Source organism: Phalangium opilio, unplaced genomic scaffold (assembly GCF_054372755.1).
Source record: "Phalangium opilio isolate 3A_F unplaced genomic scaffold, DU_Popi_V2 ptg000390l_1, whole genome shotgun sequence".
Classification (NCBI taxonomy): Eukaryota; Metazoa; Arthropoda; class Arachnida; order Opiliones; family Phalangiidae; genus Phalangium; species Phalangium opilio.
In genome coordinates this window covers 4223789-4242946 of record NW_028324234.1, presented here as the reverse complement: position 1 = coordinate 4242946, position 19158 = coordinate 4223789, and the positions used below count along the sequence as shown (strand labels likewise).

Below are 19158 nucleotides of genomic sequence, written 5' to 3'. Positions count from 1 at the left end.
TCAAGAGAAAAGCGGTGAGTTGAATTCTACAATTCGGCCCTGATCTAGAACCATCACCCTATGAAGAGTTAAAAGACAACCATGTGGCCGCATTGTTTAAGCCAGTATAATTACTAGATATACTAACTTGTCGTACTCCAAGATTGTGTTTATTCTGTGCGCGATGGTGATGATGGTAGAGTTGGCGAATTCGTTCTTGATGGTCTCTTGAATGAGATCGTCGGTGTCCATGTCGACCGAGGCCGTCGCTTCGTCCAATATAAGAATCTTAGAGTTCCTCAACATGGCACGAGCTAAGCAGACCAACTGACGCTGTCCGACGCTCAGATTCTGTCCTCCTTCGGCCACGGGGTGATCCAGCCCATGCTCGAGTGATTTCACGAAGGATTTTAGGTGTGAGTGTTCGAGGGCGGCCCACAGTCGCTGGTCGTCTTGTTGCCCAAAGGGATCCAGGTTGAGTCTGAGCGTACCCGAGAAAAGGACGGGCTCTTGGGGGATGATGGTCAGCCGCGATCGTAAATCGGACAAGCCCAATCCCTCCGTTTCCACTCCGTCTATGATAATCTGACCGCGCACCCCCTCGATGAGACGGAAGAGCGCCAGCGTCAGTGACGACTTTCCGGAGCCTGTTCGCCCCACGACGCCCACCTTCTCTCCGGCTTCTATTCGGACATTTATATCATTCAAAACCAAATCCAATCCTTCGCGATATCTGGTGCTATAATTGCGGAATGTAATTTGTCCTCGTTGAGGCCAATCAGATGCAGGTTGAGATTCTGGTTTATCCCACTCAGCCTCAGACACCAAACGACAGTATTCGTCAATTCTTTCTATGGAGACGACATTTGATTCCAAACCAGTAGAGGCAGCGATAAAGAGTTTCAGAATTTGCAGTAGCTGTGATTTTTAATATATTAAATCAGTACTTGTTAGTAGACAATAGACAAAAAAGAAAAAATGGCTTTTCAAAATTCAAGAGATATTCTCATTAGCCAATTAAAGAATATATTATATTTGAAAGATAAGACATGATAACGACTTAAGTGTATAGATAATGGTATATCACCAAAAGTATATACATTTAAGTCTCGATCAAGCAGAGGTAGAGTGCTAGGTCATGCCCGCGTCCTCTATTTCCTATCCACCTTCGGGCCGTCCTACTTCGAGTCGAGGGACTTGGCTATATAAAGTCGGGTCAGCTGTGTAATAAAGTGAGTGTACAGTCTCATCTTGTTGCAGTCTGTTCAACAGTCTGGTTCATTTAGTCATCATGATAGTATCCTGTTAAGTGGCAGTTATCACGGATGGTTGTTGGTGTTAGCTGAGAGTTAATTAGCTAGTGCGGTAGGCCCATTCACCTTCTAAGCTAAGATCTGTTTAGTTTTAGGGTATATTGACCTTGTTAGATGCAATCCAGTGATTAGGTCCTTTATGACTAGTTTCCGCTCGTTAACGTTCTCAGTTCGTGCCATCACTTCAGTAGGCCTAAGATGGAACACAATTGGATCTACTTTCACCTTAGTAAGTGTTGCTTTTAGCTACCTCCGAACGGAGCACCCCTAGTCTGGCGATCTCACTTACCATCCTATCACATGCATTGTAATTAGCCATTATCATTATTATTTACTTATTTCTTCATGTAACAATTACTAACCCTAATGAACCTGAATCAAGAGATCAAATTTCTTCATTGGTCTTGAGCTCATTGTTTCAACCTGTAACCTAGCTTTTACAGCAAATCGGTTACACAAAATTTTTTAATTTAAACAAAAACCTACAACTTAAGATTCTTTCGTCATCCTTTGGGTTTACCGCGATGATGTATAGTTTTTTTAATAATGTTATCAATTAAGATCCCATTTGTCATTTGTTAATTCGACGTTTTCGATCTACTAACCTTTATATTGTCATGATGCAAAATGACGAAATTAACATCATAAACCCTATGCTCATCAGAAACCCCCCCCCCCTCACAGCCGATTTTTCTGATGGGCATCTGATGAGTACCATGAAATCACTCTCATTAAGATATCAATTTCATTTTTTGGTCATCGATGCTTTTGATGCCAGTTACTGATGCAGTTATGCAGGCGTATATTCGTCGACACTAAGTCACGAACTCTACCTCATGAAATGAACAACAAGCGCTTTAAATAGGATAACGAACCAGAGAGTTCGCAAATAGGGAGATATAATTGACATATGTTCAATATCATTTTAATTACTCAAGGAACGAGATAGTTAATATTTTAACGGCTGAATGTTATTCGTGTAAGTTAGGTAAGGGAAGAGTGGGGTAGGTAACCTTGCGTTAGGTTAGAGATTAGGTATTTATAAAAAAATATAAGAAGAAGTTTTTGTTATATCCTTTTATATTAGTTAGGTTTCTTTAACTCTTAACTAATTATTATGAATGGTTCTGTTGAGCATTAATTAAGAATGACAAACAACAACCACTATTCTCGGATGCCATATTTGATCTATGGTTTATTACAGCTTGCTTTGAAAAGTTCGTTAGCGACCCGTAGCGATGAGTATAAAAATTCATTTCAACAGAGAATATCACATATGTCAATTACGTAACATGGTACTAAATATTACTTTGCACTAAAATGTACTTTGAATGAAAGAATATTGATCAAAGTATAAAACGTGCAGAGGAAACTCGATCTATCAGTAATTGATCAAATAAAGTGATATGAGTGTGAATCGCAATGAGAGAAAATTCAATAAAATCGACCAAATAAAAGGAGTTTTCACAAAAACACAAGTTTTTGAATTTTGTAGGAAGGAAAACATGGTTTCACAAATAATCGAAGTACGAACAGGTTCTTTTACAGTTTCCAGCCCTTTCTCACTAAAGATAGTGTAGAATATATTCTTATCGAGTAATCGGTTTTACCATTGCTAAATGACCTAAATAAGCTACTTAGATTTTAGTCTTAAAACGTAGCACTTCATCAGTGTAGTAACGCGAGTAAAGTTCTGAAAAGTGTTTTTCAATGCCGCGACTTGAAACGACAATTAAAGGTATTATTGATAACGTAACAGCCCCACTTACAAGTATAGTAGAAGTAATTGTACCTAACCTAAAATTACATCGTCACTAAAGATGATACAGCGATATTAATCTCCCATTCGAACCCCTACATGCAATTCCACCTCGAGATATTTTTTGTTAATTCAGTATCCATTAGTCTTTTTGTACCGTCCCACTTTAGTGACGTTTCACTTTCACGCTAAGAAAAGCAATATCAGGAGTTAAGCAAAAAACCAGCGGGGATTTTAGCTTATAGCAAATATGTTGGTTTACTCGTTTGGTCATCATTCGTAGAGCTTACCCGATCGGCATTAGCCAAGATCAATCCTACAACATCAGCTGACAGAGTCCCTTTGCTCATAATTAAGAAAATTGCGGTGCAAAACATCAAGCAGTTGCCCAAGATATTGTAGCGTACTGACAGCCATCTGTAAAGAAACTGTAATTTATTGAATAAGAGTTGGGATTTGGAATGCCCGCTTTGCTTTTCAACGTAGTGTTTATGCTGAAAAAGCTGTCGCTTCAAAATGAAAAATAGGAGATTGAAACCAGGCTTTAATTACAAAATTAGTGAACGAGATACCTTTGCGCCATGTTCATCATATAATTAGAGGCAGTACATTCGTCGATCAGTTTTAGGAAGTGTCGTTCGAAGTTCTCTCCAGCGTTACACGCCCTGATGACAGTGGCGCCACCCACTGATCCTCCCACGTGCGAAAACAGGAAGGAATTTCTCAAGCTTGTTATCCGCTTGAGTTGACGATTGCTCGACATCAAGAAACGCTACGAAAGATAAGGGAAAATCTTCAGTTTATATGCCATATTACGGAGTATTTCCCCCCGGGAGTAGGCGCCTACATGCCTTCTACAACATTTTGAAAAAGTCCTGACTGACTGACTGATAATCAACGCCCAGCCCAAACCGCTTGCCCTAGAAGGATGAAAATTTGCAGGAACGTTACAAATAAGTAGTAGGCACGTACTAAGAAATATTTTTCCAATCCGCCACCATCTTAATAAATGGCGCCCAGAAATATAAAAAATCTTCTCTATTCAACAAAGTCCGTGCAATTCAACCGATTTCACAAATATTAAATATACTGGTTTCCTTTAACCCATAGACGGGCTGAATGGTCTCTGGGTTCGATTTGTTGCCATCTTTTTAAATGGCTGCCAAAAACTTAAAAACCCATCTTTATGGAATAATGTCCGCGTGAAAAGTGATAAAAAATGTCCCGACTAGCTGACGGGCAACGCCGCAACGCTGACTGCCTTTGTTCCTAGGGTGCTACAAAAATATTAGTCATCAGTAAATTCTACCCATTCTTTATATCATTTTGATGGAAGTTCCTATTACACACGAGCGATGCCGCGGGTAACAGCTAGTAAAATATATTAGGCCGAAACACTTAAGCCCTTCAATATTTCAATGATTTGTAGTATTTTTTTATTTAGCTGGGTGGAAAAGTCTCAGTACAGTCGTGGCGCCAAGGCCTCTTTCTCGTCTCTTTATGGGCTCTTCTACAGGGTTCATACAAACCTGGAAAACCGGGAAAACCTGCAAAAATCAGGGAAATAAATAGTTGACAAAAACCTCAGGGAAAATTCAGGTAAATCAGGGAAATTTGCGTCAAACAGGGGCCGAGTAATTAAGCAAAATGTTCATAAACATACCCTTCATAGGATTAACATTACACTATACTTTGGAGGCTCATAACTCTGGTTATATTACAGATACGGGGATGCCCTTCAATTATGTAATAGTCATAATTCCTCCCCCTCCTTCGTTAACATTTGCTCCATAGGATAATCCATATACGGGAAGAACGTGGAAAATTCAGGGGAGTATATGGGGAAAAACCTGGAAATCTCAGGGAAATTTGTTTTCCAAAGATGTATGAACCCTGTTCTACGCTTAATAAAACATTTTAAAAATAAAAATCATGTAAAATTCCTGCTGTATTCGGAAAATTTCGATAATAATCTTAAATATGTTTAATGTTCATTGGTATGTTTCTATTTTTCAATAGTCTCGGTTCAAGAGTTCCAAGCTATAAAATGCAACCAACTCTAAGATGATTTAAGATCAAAAGCTGCCATCTCTCACTCGATAGGAATTCCGTGTTTAACCACGACTATTAACAATTGATATTAATAATTACATATGACATGAGATGAAAATCTAGTTCCTACCTGAAGTAAAACGTATCCAACGACAACAACAATGCAGGGAATTATGAATAATGGTAAGTATATCGCAATTCCAATCGTGAAAGCCACTAAAAGTACTAATCCGCAATTGGTTACCCATAAAACTGGAGGTAATTGCTGGTCGAGTGCGTCGATATCTTGGGAGAAACGATTGAGTATCCTTCCTACGGGAGTCGTGTCGAAAAAAGACATGGGAGAGCGAGTTACGCTGTCCAGCATTTTATCGTGTAAAGATTTCGCCACCCTTAGACAGTGAAAGGCGTTCATCATTACCATCAGAAATCCCGTAAAGGATTGGCCTAGACCAAGAAGGACTAAAACCGCTATACGGGTTGTCTTTAAGTGTGGGTTAGCCTTAAAATCTTCCTTAGAGTCGGCGCACCACAGAGACAGCCAGTACACTGCCGCGAAATTAAAGATTGTAGCACTGGTGTTTACTACTTCGAATATCGCAAACCTTGTAATACCATATGCTTTAAAATATTGTTTGTATTGCGATAAGGATATCTGCAAACGCCCAAAGTGAGCAGAGTTTTTAGTTCTCAAGAAACCAAGATAATTCCAAATTCACCTCGTATATTAAAGAGTACGTACATTTCCTTCTTTGAGCGTCTCTTTTGTCATGAGTTTTGCCTCATCTTCATCCGAGGCTTTTCTTTGGGATGCAAGATGAAATCTCTCATCTTTGACTTTAAATGTACTACAAAAATTGAATTTCCAAAATTCATAAACAGCTCTTTAAATTTAAAATAAGGGCTATCTCTACAAGTATTACACGCCACATGGCGTTTGTCCCAAAATATTCCAGTCGAATATTTAGTAATTTTTAATTTAGCTTGCGGTAGAAAGTGTAGATACAGGTTGAAATTCACTTACGACCGTTCTTCTTTGCTCTCTTCGCTCATGTGTTGCGCGAAATAATCTCTAGCCATTCCCTGACGACTGATGATTTCGTCATAGGTTCCCCTCTCGATGATTCGTCCGTTGTTCATGAAGAAGATCTCGTCCACTTCTCGGATGAAGCTCAAGTTGTGCGTAACCAAAACTCTGGTCTGTAAGAGATTGAATTCCTATTTGTAGCCTGTTCGAGGAATTTGCGAATAGAGGCAATTTGTGTCAGTGAGTGATTAACAGCAATAGTATATTTTGTTCATTTTGAGTCACTGTTATTGGAGTTGCGCGGATTTATATCAAAATCTACGTGGCTTACGAGATGTCAGCTGATATTTATATCTCAGTAAAGAAAGGAATTGCTATCCGGCTTGCTATATTGAACTACTATCGAGATTTAAACAACGACATGTCGACCAAACATTTTGATTGATCAAAAGCGCTTTGAAAGAAGATATGAGTTGCGTTTTTTACTTTTTTTCTAAGCAATCCCTTTGGTCCGAGGACTTCATTGAAGAGATGTTTGGCTACGTGCGAGTCAACCGCCCCCAACGGGTCATCAAAGAGATAGACATCGTCATTTCGATAAATTGCTCTGGCCACGTTGACCCTTTGCTTCTGACCACCACTCAAGTTGATACCCTATCACGTAAAATTAGTAAACTAAAGCATTTCAAGCGAAATCTATGGAACTATGATTATAACGTTGCCACGCCAGGTTTTTGAAGTACAGCGCATTATGTTTTAGAGTATTTTTCCGCAGCTTACCGTGAAACACATCTTATATGGAATGCGTTCGATAAGATCCACTGTCCTCTGTTAAGCGCGACACCTTTCATCATTATTAGCGTAGCCAAGGAAGACAATGTAATCGTGTTAAGCCACACTGGATGGAAACAGTCTTACAGTGTTACATCCTATGCTTTCTAATATCGCATATTCATTCGCTTCTGCCTTCCCTCTCCCATTTAATAACGCACGTTTGAGCTTCATTTCAAAAAGTGCTTAAGAAGCAGGATGAAGCTATTTTAAAACCCCACCTTCATTAAATGGCAGTGCCATAAATTAAGGAGGAGTGGAAAAGGAGACGTAAACTATGTTCGCATTTACATGGGAATGTGTTCAGAACTAGTTCGCCCAACTCGTTTTGAAACCGTCTTCATTACCAATTTGAATTGATTTCAACAGCCTCGGTTCACACTTTAAGAAGCCTGATTTCTATTAATCTGTCAGCTAAGACTTAGTGTTGTCTGCTAAATAGTTGAAACATCCTTAACAATAGTCTCATATCAAGTAAAATATCCCAGAAAACTAGTTTTTTCCCTTTTGAAATAACCCTGAAAACTAGAAACAAGCCTTCAAAAATTCCGAACCCATTTAAGTTTGTTTGCGGACCAATTTCCAAAAACCGCGTTCATAATTAGTTTCTTGAGTATTTAGTTTTGTTCACACTTAACTTTTAAAGCGTTTTGAATCGATTAAAACCGGTTTTCCATGTATGGGTGAACATGGATGAATTGTGTGCTGAACTAGTATTCTACAGCGCGAGCCTAAACTCGAAGCTTGCTAGAAACGAGGGCTAACGGGATTCATTTGGTTCCTTCTTGTCACGTGTTTTACTGTTTCTATATTGAGATACTATTTGCGCTCTCTCTCCAACACAAAATGTACTATTTACAAAACACCTCTTGCTGATTGTGCAATTGGAAATCTGATGCCGCTTGCCAAAAGATAAGTTAGAAGCAAGTGTTACACCATCCCCCTTCCTCCCGTTGTGGGAGTTAAGATTTACGGTTGTCATTCTAAAAAGCGAGTACAATTCTCCTTTTCGACTCCTCCTTGCATAAATAGACGGATATTGAGGATTGCCAAATCCAGATTTCACTGCTTTTTGTTTTACTATTAATGACTTTATCTCCTTTTTTTAACCCGACGTCACTTTTCAAAAACCGAACTTTGGTTGACAATTTAGCTTTTTTCTTACAAAATCTTTGGGTTTCAATGATACATACTCTTTCTCCAATCTCAGTTTCGTCGTGAGCGGGTAGCTGGTCGAGGTCTTGTTGGAGGGCGCATGCGCGTATGATGCTGTCGTATCTTTCCCGGTCCATTTCGTCTACGAAGAGTATATTCTCTCTGAGTGAGGTGTTCTGGATCCAGGGCTGTTGAGTGACGCATCCCACTCTCCCGGCTACTCTGACTTCCCCTTGCACCTTCCGCATCTCGGAAACTAGAGCGGACAAAAGCGAAGACTTGCCACAACCCACCGGACCAACCACGGCCACCAAGGAACCACGGGACACTTTCAAATTTATGTCCTGAAGAGATCCTGCTGCTTCGTCCTCCAGGTTCCAATGAAATATTCCCTTCTTAATCTCAATTGCTGAAAGTTTCATAGAAATGAATTGATGTTAAGGTTGTTCAAAATTGACCAGTGGTTAGAGGCTAGTTCAAAAATATCTAGAAACTATCAAAAAGGGACTTCAGGCGTGTAAATCATGTTGATTAGCCTTTTTTACAAATAAGATTTTTTAATAGAGAGAGATAGTTGAGTCTTTCCGGGGTTTTCTTTGATAATTAATTAAAGCACTAATCCCAAGGATATCCAGCCCAGAATACGTTTTAACCTGCGGTATAAAACTACCATGTGAAAACAACCTGATGATCAAAGGAGGATTTTTATATATCAATTCCCCGGATTGGTTGCTCTAGTTCTGAAGAAAATCTTTAAATTCTACCAGTTGATTTTTGAGATGAAATTCATCTGCTTGTGTTGGAATAGTTGCCGGAAATAACTAAAGACGTATCTCATTTTCTCAAGTCCCTAGTTAATTAACATACCATATTGGGCGTCGCTAGCCATCTGCTCCACGTAATGCTTGGTTTCTCCACGACTCAACAAGTTTGCAATTCTTTTTACCGAGACTTGTGTCTGAAAAGAATTTCTTTTTGAATTTGTATTACTTAGAAATGTTTTAAGAAAAGGAAAGGTCAACGTGACAATCCTGTATCATTCTTTTTCTATGAAAAATACCTTTTTGTTGGGGAATGTTTTGTAAAATGAAATTAGTTGTTGTTATTTAATTTCATAACTTTGTTTTAGAGTAGCGCGATGGCAATCGAATGATTCGCAACATCATAAGGACATATTTATTTAAAACGAAAAGGCTTTCGCTCAACTCGTCGAAAGGGTTCATGTCAAACTCGTGTCCCCAACTTCCTACCCCCATTTGTTATACCTACGGTTACTGGTATGTTGTGCGTGAAATCTAAGACCAGAAAACAAAGATGGACTTGAATTATAAGCTAAAACCGCCGTTCTTCTAATGGCATCTCCTTTCGTCGCCCCTAGCTGGAGAGTCCCGAAACTTTTCGAATCATAGGTCATGTTATGCCTATGATTTGAGACGAAAAAGTTTCTATATTGGTTGCAGCGTGGTGCTAGAAAGGCGCTTCCCTGAATAAACCACGCGCTATATCTTCATTCCAGTCCACATATGTTTAATGATCTTTCGTGAAATCAAGCGAAAAAAATTGCCTAAAAGTTAGGATGATTCAAATCAAAATATAACGGCTCTTTTTGAGTTGATTTGTTTTTTGAATAGAAATTCCTTCCTACTAGAATTAGGAGCTTTAGTAAAAGACATTAAATTCTTTAAAAAAATTGCACGTAAAAAAATATTTCGCGTCGCTCACCGGCTCAATCACTCAACCAGTCTTGGAAACAGCACAGGTCCACAGGTCAAAAACCAGTTTATTAATTGCTCGGACCAGCTTTTTTATTCGAAATCCGGGGGTTGCTGGTCCTTGGAACCAGTTTATTAATTCTAGTCATTATAAATTTCTACTCCACGGATATAGACTCCTAGCCTTGACTGTATCTCATTCTTGCCTTCCTTGCTACAACCACAGCTCACTCGATCACGCTTTGGCTTCACACGCTATAGAAGCCCTTCCACACAATGTTTTTCCTATGTGAAAGCGCGTGTTGGACTGTTGGTAATTTGGGGCTTTTTCGCTCGACAAATCCAAGGAGCCAGCTTTTAAGATGACCGGCTATGGGAGGAACACAGTTATTTAGCCCTAATTTTGAAACTACTGGTTCAAATCTCTTGAAATTTTAAAGAGATGTGCAAAACAACGTTTGCTATTTTCTGGAAATTTTCAAAAGTTTCCCTTTTATAGTTTTTTGCATAAATATTAGAACGAAAATTAGCCCTACTTAAAGGGCTTTGTCTTCGAACCGTTTTATAAGTTTCTTCCGTTTCACTCGATCGAATGTCTTAAAATTTTAGTGAGAGGCATATTGAACGGTTTTAAATTATGATGCAAAGTTTCGAAGTTTTTAAACAAACAATTCACTTCCGGAAAATTCATTAAAATTTTGTTTGTGAATAATCCTACAACCCATTTTGTCGCTTAGGGAAATTTTAGGAAAAGAACTATTCGTTTTAAAACTTCGAAATTTTGTACGATAATTTAAAACCTTTCAAGAGACTCGAACCAGTGAAACTGAAGGAAACAAATTTAAACTGTTTGAGACTAAGCCATTAAATTATGGTAAATTTTCGTTTTAATTTTCTTATTAAAAGCTTTGTAAGAGAAAAACTTTGCACAAAAATAGCAAACTTTATTTTGCAAATCTCATTAAAATTTTAAGAGATTTCAACCAGTATTTTCAATATTAGGACCAAAAAACGGTGTTCCTCCTATTGAGGGCAATGTTAAGAGTTCACTCTGATTTTTGACTTAATTTTGCTTCTATAGCCCGATCGAGTGGGCTGTGCGTCAACGAAATACTCCCTTAATTTTTTAATAGGATTAGTAAAAAATAAATTAGGGATAGGGTCACTGGTCCCAAAAACCAGTTTAATATTGTAGACGCTGGGGGTCACTGGTCCCGAGGACTAGTTTCAAAAAAATCCTTATTTCCAAGACTGCACTCAACCCGATGAAATGAACAAGAACAGTACGGCCAATAGTTAAGCGTACGTCAACTAAGACCAATGTATCTATTTTTTCTTTCAAATGACGTAGCTAAAACTACCTGTGATTGGGTGAGAGCTGAACTTGAATCGTCTACTATGTTAATAAGGTGGCAACCACGAACTAAAGTGGGAAACTGACACCTGTTTTATTTTAAATACTTTGATAATATTCAAAATTAGGTACAAAACGCTAAATAGTTTAAATATTTCAAAAATCAAGAAACCTTTAAATATTTTATTATGGACATTCGACAGTGGCGTCACCAGAGGTTTTAGGAAGCGCGTCTGCCCTCGGAAAATTATCTGAAGCCCCTACTAAAACTTCATAAAAGCGGCCCCTTAAATGTACCAAAAACCTCTCCTAATTATTCCAATGGTGTTAATTCACTCTTCATAGAAAAGAATATTCCGTCCAAACATATTTCTATAGAAGACGTTGTCAAGGGCATTGATATCAGCATCGTCCTCCTTTCACTTGCATTCTGTTTTGAATTTCTATCGAAGGTCTCCAAATTGCCGTCTCTCCTCAGCGCAATTTTTATCTGACAAATATGCGTCGAAATCAGCCATGGAAATAAGGTTTTTTTTTCAGCTAGTCCTCGGGACCAGTGACCCCGACATCAACAATATTCAAACTGGTCCCTGAGACCACTTACCCCTGTGCGATTTATTTTACTACTGGTCCCACTTTAAATTTATTTATAAATATAAAATTGCATGGTCCCAAATCATTTTTAATAATTTTATTTAGCCATCTTTGACTAAATTATCGTACGAAAGCCAAAAGATTATCGATTTTCAACCAAAATTATCATACCCTCCAGCGGTGTTCTGATTGAACTTGCAATTATACTAAAATCGGTACAACTTAATAATATTTACAAGGGTCCTGAAGGAGATGGACAAATAACGTCTCCAAACGTTTCTTCCATCCTGCCTTTGGATTTAAAACATGAATAATTTCATCCTATCTCACCTTTTTCTTCCTCTAGCGAGCCTTTTGTGCCCAGATTAGTTAGATTTCCCTCTAAATTATCGTACAATTATCGTACGCCGAAGCCGAATTATCGAATTTAGCCTACTAGTACAGCGTCATAATTATAGTAACTCATAAAATTATCGCATAGTACTATAATTATCGTACGTCTGGCAACGCTGTACTGATTACTACTAACCTGACACTACGACTAGGAGTTGAGATAAAAGATAGTTTTCACACATGGAGGATTAATACCATTTACACCAGGAAGCCGGGCTATCTGGAGGACAAAAACCCGTCTGCTTTTGTCCTCCAGATAGCCCGGCCTCCTGGTGTAAATGGTATGAATCCTCCATGAGTGAAAACTATCTATTAGGAAATAAGATTAAGACTCCTTGCAATGAGAAAGGAGTCGAAATTGGACGAAAACCTTTAATTAATAAACTGGTCCCCTTTCAATATCCCCTTTCAATATTTATCAAAGTTTAGAATTAATAAACAAGTCCCTAGGACTCGTGACCCTCGGTTTTTGAATAAAACAACTAGTCTGAGTAATTAATAAAGTGGTTTACAGGTCCAAAACCACTTTATTAATTACTCAGACTAGTTTTTTTATTCAAAAACCGAGGGTCACGAGTCCTAGGGACTTGTTTATTAATTCTAAACTTTGATAAATATTGAAAGGGGACCAGTTTATTAATTAAAGGTTTTCGTCTAATTTCGACTCCTTTCTCATTGCAAGGAGTCTTAATCTTATTTCCTAATAGATAGTTTTCACTCATGGAGGATTCATACCATTTACACCAGGAGGCCGGGCTATCTGGAGGACAAAAGCAGACGGGTTTTTGTCCTCCACATAGCCCGGCTTCCTGGTGTAAATGGTATTAATCCTCCATGTGTGAAAACTATCTATTATCTCAACTCCTAGTCGTAGTGTCAGGTTAGTAGTAATCAGTACAGCGTTGCCAGACGTACGATAATTATAGTACAATGCGATAATTTTATGAGTTACTATAATTATGACGCTGTACTAGTAGGCTAAATTCGATAATTCGGCTTCGGCGTACGATAATTGTACGATAATTTAGAGGGAAATCTAACTAATCTGGGCACAAAAGGCTCGCTAGAGGAAGAAAAAGGTGAGATAGGATGAAATTATTCATGTTTTAAATCCAAAGGCAGGATGGAAGAAACGTTTGGAGACGTTATTTGTCCATCTCCTTCAGGACCATTGTAAATATTATTAAGTTGTACCGATTTTAGTATAATTGCAAGGTCAATCAGAACACCGCTGGAGCGTATGATAATTTTGGTTGAAAATCGATAATCTTTTGGCTTTCGTACGATAATTTAGTCAAAGATGGCTAAATAAAATTATTAAAAATGATTTGGGACCATGCAATTTTATATTTATAAATAAATTTATAGTGGGACCAGTAGTAAAATAAATCGCACAGGGGTAACTGGTCTCAGGGACCAGTTTGAATATTGTTGATGTCGGGGTCACTGGTCCCGAGGACTAGCTGAAAAAAAAACCTTATTTCCATGGCTGATTGGGATAAGGATTAGTGGAAATACTACTTTCGTGAGGGCTTCAGCCCTTCCAAACTTGAAACCCTGGCGACGACACTGACTATCGGAAAACAGGTAATTTATTTAGTAGAAGAAGCACATACTAGATTTATCTTTGACCCTCCCTGACACCGTTCTTACCAAAACTAGGGTATTTACTAAATCCGGGAAGGAAAGCATTGACGTTGCTAGTAATCGTACCAACTGAAAGGAGACGAAAGCTTTCCTCGAGGTGAGAACGTTATCTTCGTTAACCAATACGTACATGGCAAAACACGGTGATGTAATCTGAATATTTAGAAACAATAATTGTAGGAATGAAGGTAAGAGCGTGTGTAGGCCATGAAGTTCAGTAGTTTAATAGAGATGACGACCAACAGTCTAATTTCGTCCCTGGATTGTGGCATTATCGTCTATCTTGAGCCTTTCGAAAGCGTGGATATTTCAGGGGCATCTGACTTTTTGAATTTAGTTTGAGCGCTTGGTGGGTACAATTGCATTGTTATCTAGTCACGTGAAATAACAGTCTCACCCATTTAGAACACGTGGAGTGGTAGGTTCCGGTAAGGTTGGGAGAGGCTAGATTAAATTTTGATGGTTCAGGTTAGGTTAAGTTTGGTTAGGTTACGTAATTATTTTCTTTCGGGTAGTCTCCGTGATTTAAAAATAGACTCGACTCGAATCAGTTATGTTTGATTATCCATTAAATATAATTATATCCTAATGAGATTTCAAAATAGTTTTTCATCAACTTACGGCGGAAGAAATATTTTTGAACTTGCCTTGCTCCACATAGTCATATGAGACAGTTAATTTACGTGACTAGATTCAGTGCAATGCTTCCGTTTATTTAACCAAAGAATACGGAGCTGAAATCTCTACAGCTCTGTGTGCCTGGTGTACCTTGCATTAGCAGTTACTGAAATAGCACCCGCGATTCCAAAACCGCGGTATTGTTCAAAACTGCTGTTTTAGAACTAGCGGATTTTGTTTTGGGAAAAGCAGTGTTTAACTATAGATTTGAACAATTATCAAATTTGCAGTTTACATTACCTATTAAGTTCAAATAGATATTCATAGCCTAACCTTACCTGACCTAATACAATTGGGGTTCAAAAAACCGAGCCTAGTCCTTCTTAATCGACTACCACTTTTCACATCCCGGTTGTACTACTCTTTACTGAACTGCTGTAACGGTACACCGCGTTTTCAAGAACCGCTGTATTGGGAAACTGTGTTTTAGGGAACCGCGATTATGAGAACCATTAATATTTGATCTGCTCATACTGGAACCACTTATATGAGGGCTTCAAACGTGTCTGATCGATAATAATAATACACTTATAATAAATGTTTTACGTTCGTACCAAAATTGGTATGAGACTAGATATAAATATGTTCATTCCTTGTAAGAGGCCTTGTTTCTTCATGAGTGCAATTTCTTTCTTCCTAATTTCAAGGATGATTCTGTGGAATGATCTCTCCCAAGCGTACAATTTCAAGACGCGGATTCCGTTCAAGATTTCGCTCATCATTTTCATCCGGTTGTCCTTCAGCTTCATAAGCTCAATCTAATAAACGAGATCACAAGGAGAATAATCAATATCAAGGTAATATCTCTCCACCTTACGGATGAGGGTATTGTGTGTCAGTTTCTCGCTGACGAACGTCTCATCTCGAGTGTTCAAAAAAGTTAACATCCCAAAGCAAGGCCGAACGTATTTACTGTAGAGTAACTGTAAACGGCATATGAACAGCCAAGTTTTTCTATCCTAACATATTTTCTCGCCCCAACTAAAGTCCGCCACGGAAAAATTTCGCCACCCCCCTTAAAGGCATGAAACTTAATTTTTTGGATTGGAGGTTGATTCTGCACGTGAAGAGCTATTCGGCCAATAGGGAGACGGAGTTCTTAGCAGACGATCGGAGTTTTTGTTTTGGCAGATCGAGTTAAAATAACGAAACAGATTCTTTTAATATGAATTTTGCTGTATCTTTTTTTCTCTTCTAATTTATCCATTATTTTAATTAAATACCGTCTTTAAAAAACATTAGCATGCCACACGATACGCCGTCGCCGTAAAAAATGTAAACACCATTCACATGGATGAGCCCTCCATGCTTGAACTTACGCAGCCTAAAATCAGCCCCGCCTACGTTAGTTCGAGTGTCCACCGCTGTGGAGCGCTGCTTCAAAAGCTTGTTCTCGGCCGTGGCGGAGATTTTCGAATTTTTTTCTCTCAGTTCACGCGAGCTCGGTTGGGAATGTAAAAGAGCTCATCGTCACAACTTTCAGACCTAGAGGCTATGACAAAAAGCCGGAAATAGGACCTTGATGTTGATTATTCTCCTTGTGACGAGATATATAAAGAAACCATTCGCGAAAACTCCGAATATGGTGATATTGCAGTAAAAATTAACATTCGTCTCAGTAAAGCGCAACGGGCGAACTGTCAGGCGAGCTTAAGTTCGAGCGTGTATTTGAGGAGTTTGTTTATTCGAGTGCGGGTAAAAAGCTCTATAATATCTTGAGGGCCTCAAGTTAAGGCATCTTGTGTTTTTTGGCTCTGAATGCGTTACGTAAAATTTACCTGCAATTCTTTGTATTTCTTTGTGCTGAGATAGTTCAGTGGAAGAAGAACGACAATAGGTACGATGCCAGCAAAGGCTGAATAGCCCAGTTCTTGATACACGAAGGTGAAACACAGTACTGTTTGTACCGGCACCGACCACAAGAGACCCAGTTGCGGCGACAGAATTTGAAATCTGTTCGTGTCGACGTACATCGTGTTCAGTATTTCGCCCATTGTTAGCTCACGCCGATCGCTGCTTGTCAAACGAAATGTCTGTTTCGACCAATCTCATCAATGAACTAGCGTCCCACTAATCCACGATAATACTAACTTACTTTTTTGTACAGAACATGCATGGTGGCGGATCTGAGTCTCAGTCCCAGTTTGGTGTGAAAAATGGCGCTCCCTTCTTGAAAAAAGATTGCGCGAGACCGGCCAGACCGTAAAGGCAAGCGTAAAAAATCCCCTTCCATAATGGATCTTGACTCGTCGAGTAATCAATGATGGTACTGAAAACGTGAGTAAACTGGTTAACTCGGTTCCAAAGTCTACTCAATTCTTTGTCAATCTCAGCCTCTGTTAGAATAAGTTTTAAATAACACGGCTGACCCACTGAAACAGAAAATGTTATTGTTCGTGTGGTTGGACCTTTCTCTAAGCTTCAGTATGAACAAAGAACCAATTGACCCTTACAAAAATCTTCTTAAGAACTCTTAAGAAAATTCCTTGGGAAATTTCTTTGGAAATCCTTAAGGCGTTCTTTAGGAAATTGGGGAATATTGGCCTCTTTTTCTTTGGAAATTACTTTGGAAATATCTTTGGAATTTTCTTGGGAAATATCTTTGGAATTTTCTTGGGAAATATCTTTGGAATTTTCTTGGGAAATATCTTTGGAATTTTCTTGGGAAATATCTTTGGAATTTTCTTGGGAAATATCTTTGGAATTTTCTTGGGAAATATCTTTGGAATTTTCTTGGGAAATATCTTTGGAATTTTCTTAAATATCTTTGGAATTTTCTTGGAAAATAGCTTTGGAATTTTCTTGGGAAATATCTTTGGAATTTTCTTGGGAAATATCTTTGGACTTTTCTTGGGAAATATCTTTGGAATTTTCTTGGGAAATATCTTTGGAATTTACTTGGGAAATGTCTTTCGAATTTTCTTGGGAAATATTTTTGGAATTTTCGTGGGAAATATATAGAGAAAGTTGTGGGTTAAATTAATTTAGCCACTTGAAACGAGGATAGTTCTCATATGCAGAACTATATCCTAATACAGGGAGTGTAGTTCTTATATGCTGAACTACACCCCTTATAGCGAGGGAAGTTCTCGCATGCAGTGTGAAATTGCTTATAAAGTCAGACATTTAATCGACTTAAAAACCTCCGTAAACGGCAGAAAGTTTTAACCTTGTGCAATTGTATGGGGTACTAAATGGGTTTTGGAGGCTTTAATGACAAAGCAGTAGATACAGACGTTGTTGTTAAATTTAATAATGTATATTCACCGAGAGTTTTTCGAGTATCAGAAACGCGTTGAACCTAATTTTCTCTACAATGTTTTTTAAAAAATATTTATTTTGGACTCAAATTACGCTCGAAATAAAGATAAAACATGCCATAAGAGAATTAAGCAAAAATTTCGACTGACAGCTTAGATTCCCTGTAAATCTAAACACAACGATTTTAATTACTCTTATTTTACTTTTAATCTATTTTATCCTTTACATAAACGGATGATTAAAGGCAAAAAAAAACTAAAAAAAAAAAAAATAAAAAAATAGGTAAATATAACATTCCATTTCAGCGCTTGCTGAGCCTTAGCTACGGGACAAGCCTTCGTGAAACGTTTTTAATTTTATTAACCATCAAGTTAATGTCTATCTAGGAAAACTTTAGCTAAACAATTTGGGTAAAAATATTTTGATAGGCATGTAAAGCATAATTTCAATATATCTGGCCATTTGAAATTCATCTCTAAAATTCTTAACTAATTTCTTTGGGAAATAAACCCTAGACTTTCTTTGGAAATTTATCTCAAGAATGCCTTACTTTGGAAAATAAACCTTAAACCTTCTTTGGAAATTGATCTCAAGAATTCCTAAAGAATTTCGTAAAATATTCCCTAGACGTTCTTTGGAAATTTATCTGAAGAATTCCTAAAGAATTTCTTTCGAAAATAATCCCAAGCCCTTCTTAGGAAATTTATCTCTAGAATTCCTAAAGAATTTCTTTAGAAAATAATCCCAAGATATTCTAAGAAATTTATCTCTAGAATTCCTAAAGAATGTCTTTAGAAAAGAATCCCAAGACATTCTTTGGAAATTTATGTCTAGAATTCCTAAAGAATTTCTTTAGAAATTAATTCCAAGACATTCTTTGGAAATTTATGTCTAGAATTCCTAAAGAATTTCTTTAGAAAATAGTCCCTAGACCTTCTTAGGAAATTTATCTTTAGAATTCCTAAAGAAAATAGTCCCAAGACATTCTTTGGAAATTTATCTCTAGAATTCCTAAAGAATTTCTTTAGAAAATAATCCCTAGACCTTCTTAGGAAATTTATCTTTAGAATTCCTAAAGAATTTCTTTAGAAAATAGTCCCAAGACATTCTTTGGAAATTTATCTCTAGAATACCTAAAGAATTTCTTTAGAAAATAATCCCAAGACATTCTTTGGAAATTTATCTCAAGAATTCTTTAGGAAATTCCAAGGAAGTCTTTGGAAATAGTTTCTTTAGAAAATGATCCCAAGGGCTCCGTAGGGTTCCAAAGAAATTCCTTTAGAACTCTTAAGAAGATTTTTGTAAGGGGAAAGCGACAAACGAACTTAATTTCACGCTTTAAGTGAAACCATGTAGATGTCGCTCTTCTTATTTCAATTTAAACTTATATTATCGGTTTACCA

At 37.7% G+C, this 19158-nt stretch overlaps 1 protein-coding gene across 1 annotated transcript; it reads right to left on the bottom strand.

Moving 5' to 3' along the window:
* Window positions 1–16405, bottom strand: LOC149596279 (multidrug resistance-associated protein 1-like). Its single transcript, XM_089861425.1, has 14 exons — window positions 16273–16405; window positions 15049–15252; window positions 13823–13969; window positions 8984–9074; window positions 8155–8525; window positions 6617–6784; window positions 6128–6303; window positions 5846–5951; window positions 5719–5758; window positions 5234–5652; window positions 3624–3823; window positions 3342–3468; window positions 128–897; window positions 1–58 (listed from the first exon to the last, which is right to left on the bottom strand). Exons 2-14 carry the CDS (start codon window positions 15241–15243, stop codon window positions 1–3), a joined length of 2868 nt encoding a protein of 955 aa, XP_089717551.1. The 5' UTR covers window positions 15244–15252; window positions 16273–16405.
* Between the last annotated feature and the right edge of the window lie 2753 nt (window positions 16406–19158).

Bases quoted from the DNA above. Each gene is read 5' to 3' on its own strand.
- LOC149596279 (XM_089861425.1), bottom strand. From the start codon at position 15,243: ATGAAGCTGAAGGACAACCGGATGAAAATGATGAGCGAAATCTTGAAC. The intron at 3,824-5,233 runs GTAGGAACTAGA...TATCTTTCGTAG, and splicing joins TTGGATACGTTTTACTTCAG to CGTTTCTTGATGTCGAGCAA. The intron at 898-3,341 runs GTAAGCTCTACG...TAAAAATCACAG, and splicing joins TCTTGGCTAATGCCGATCGG to CTACTGCAAATTCTGAAACT.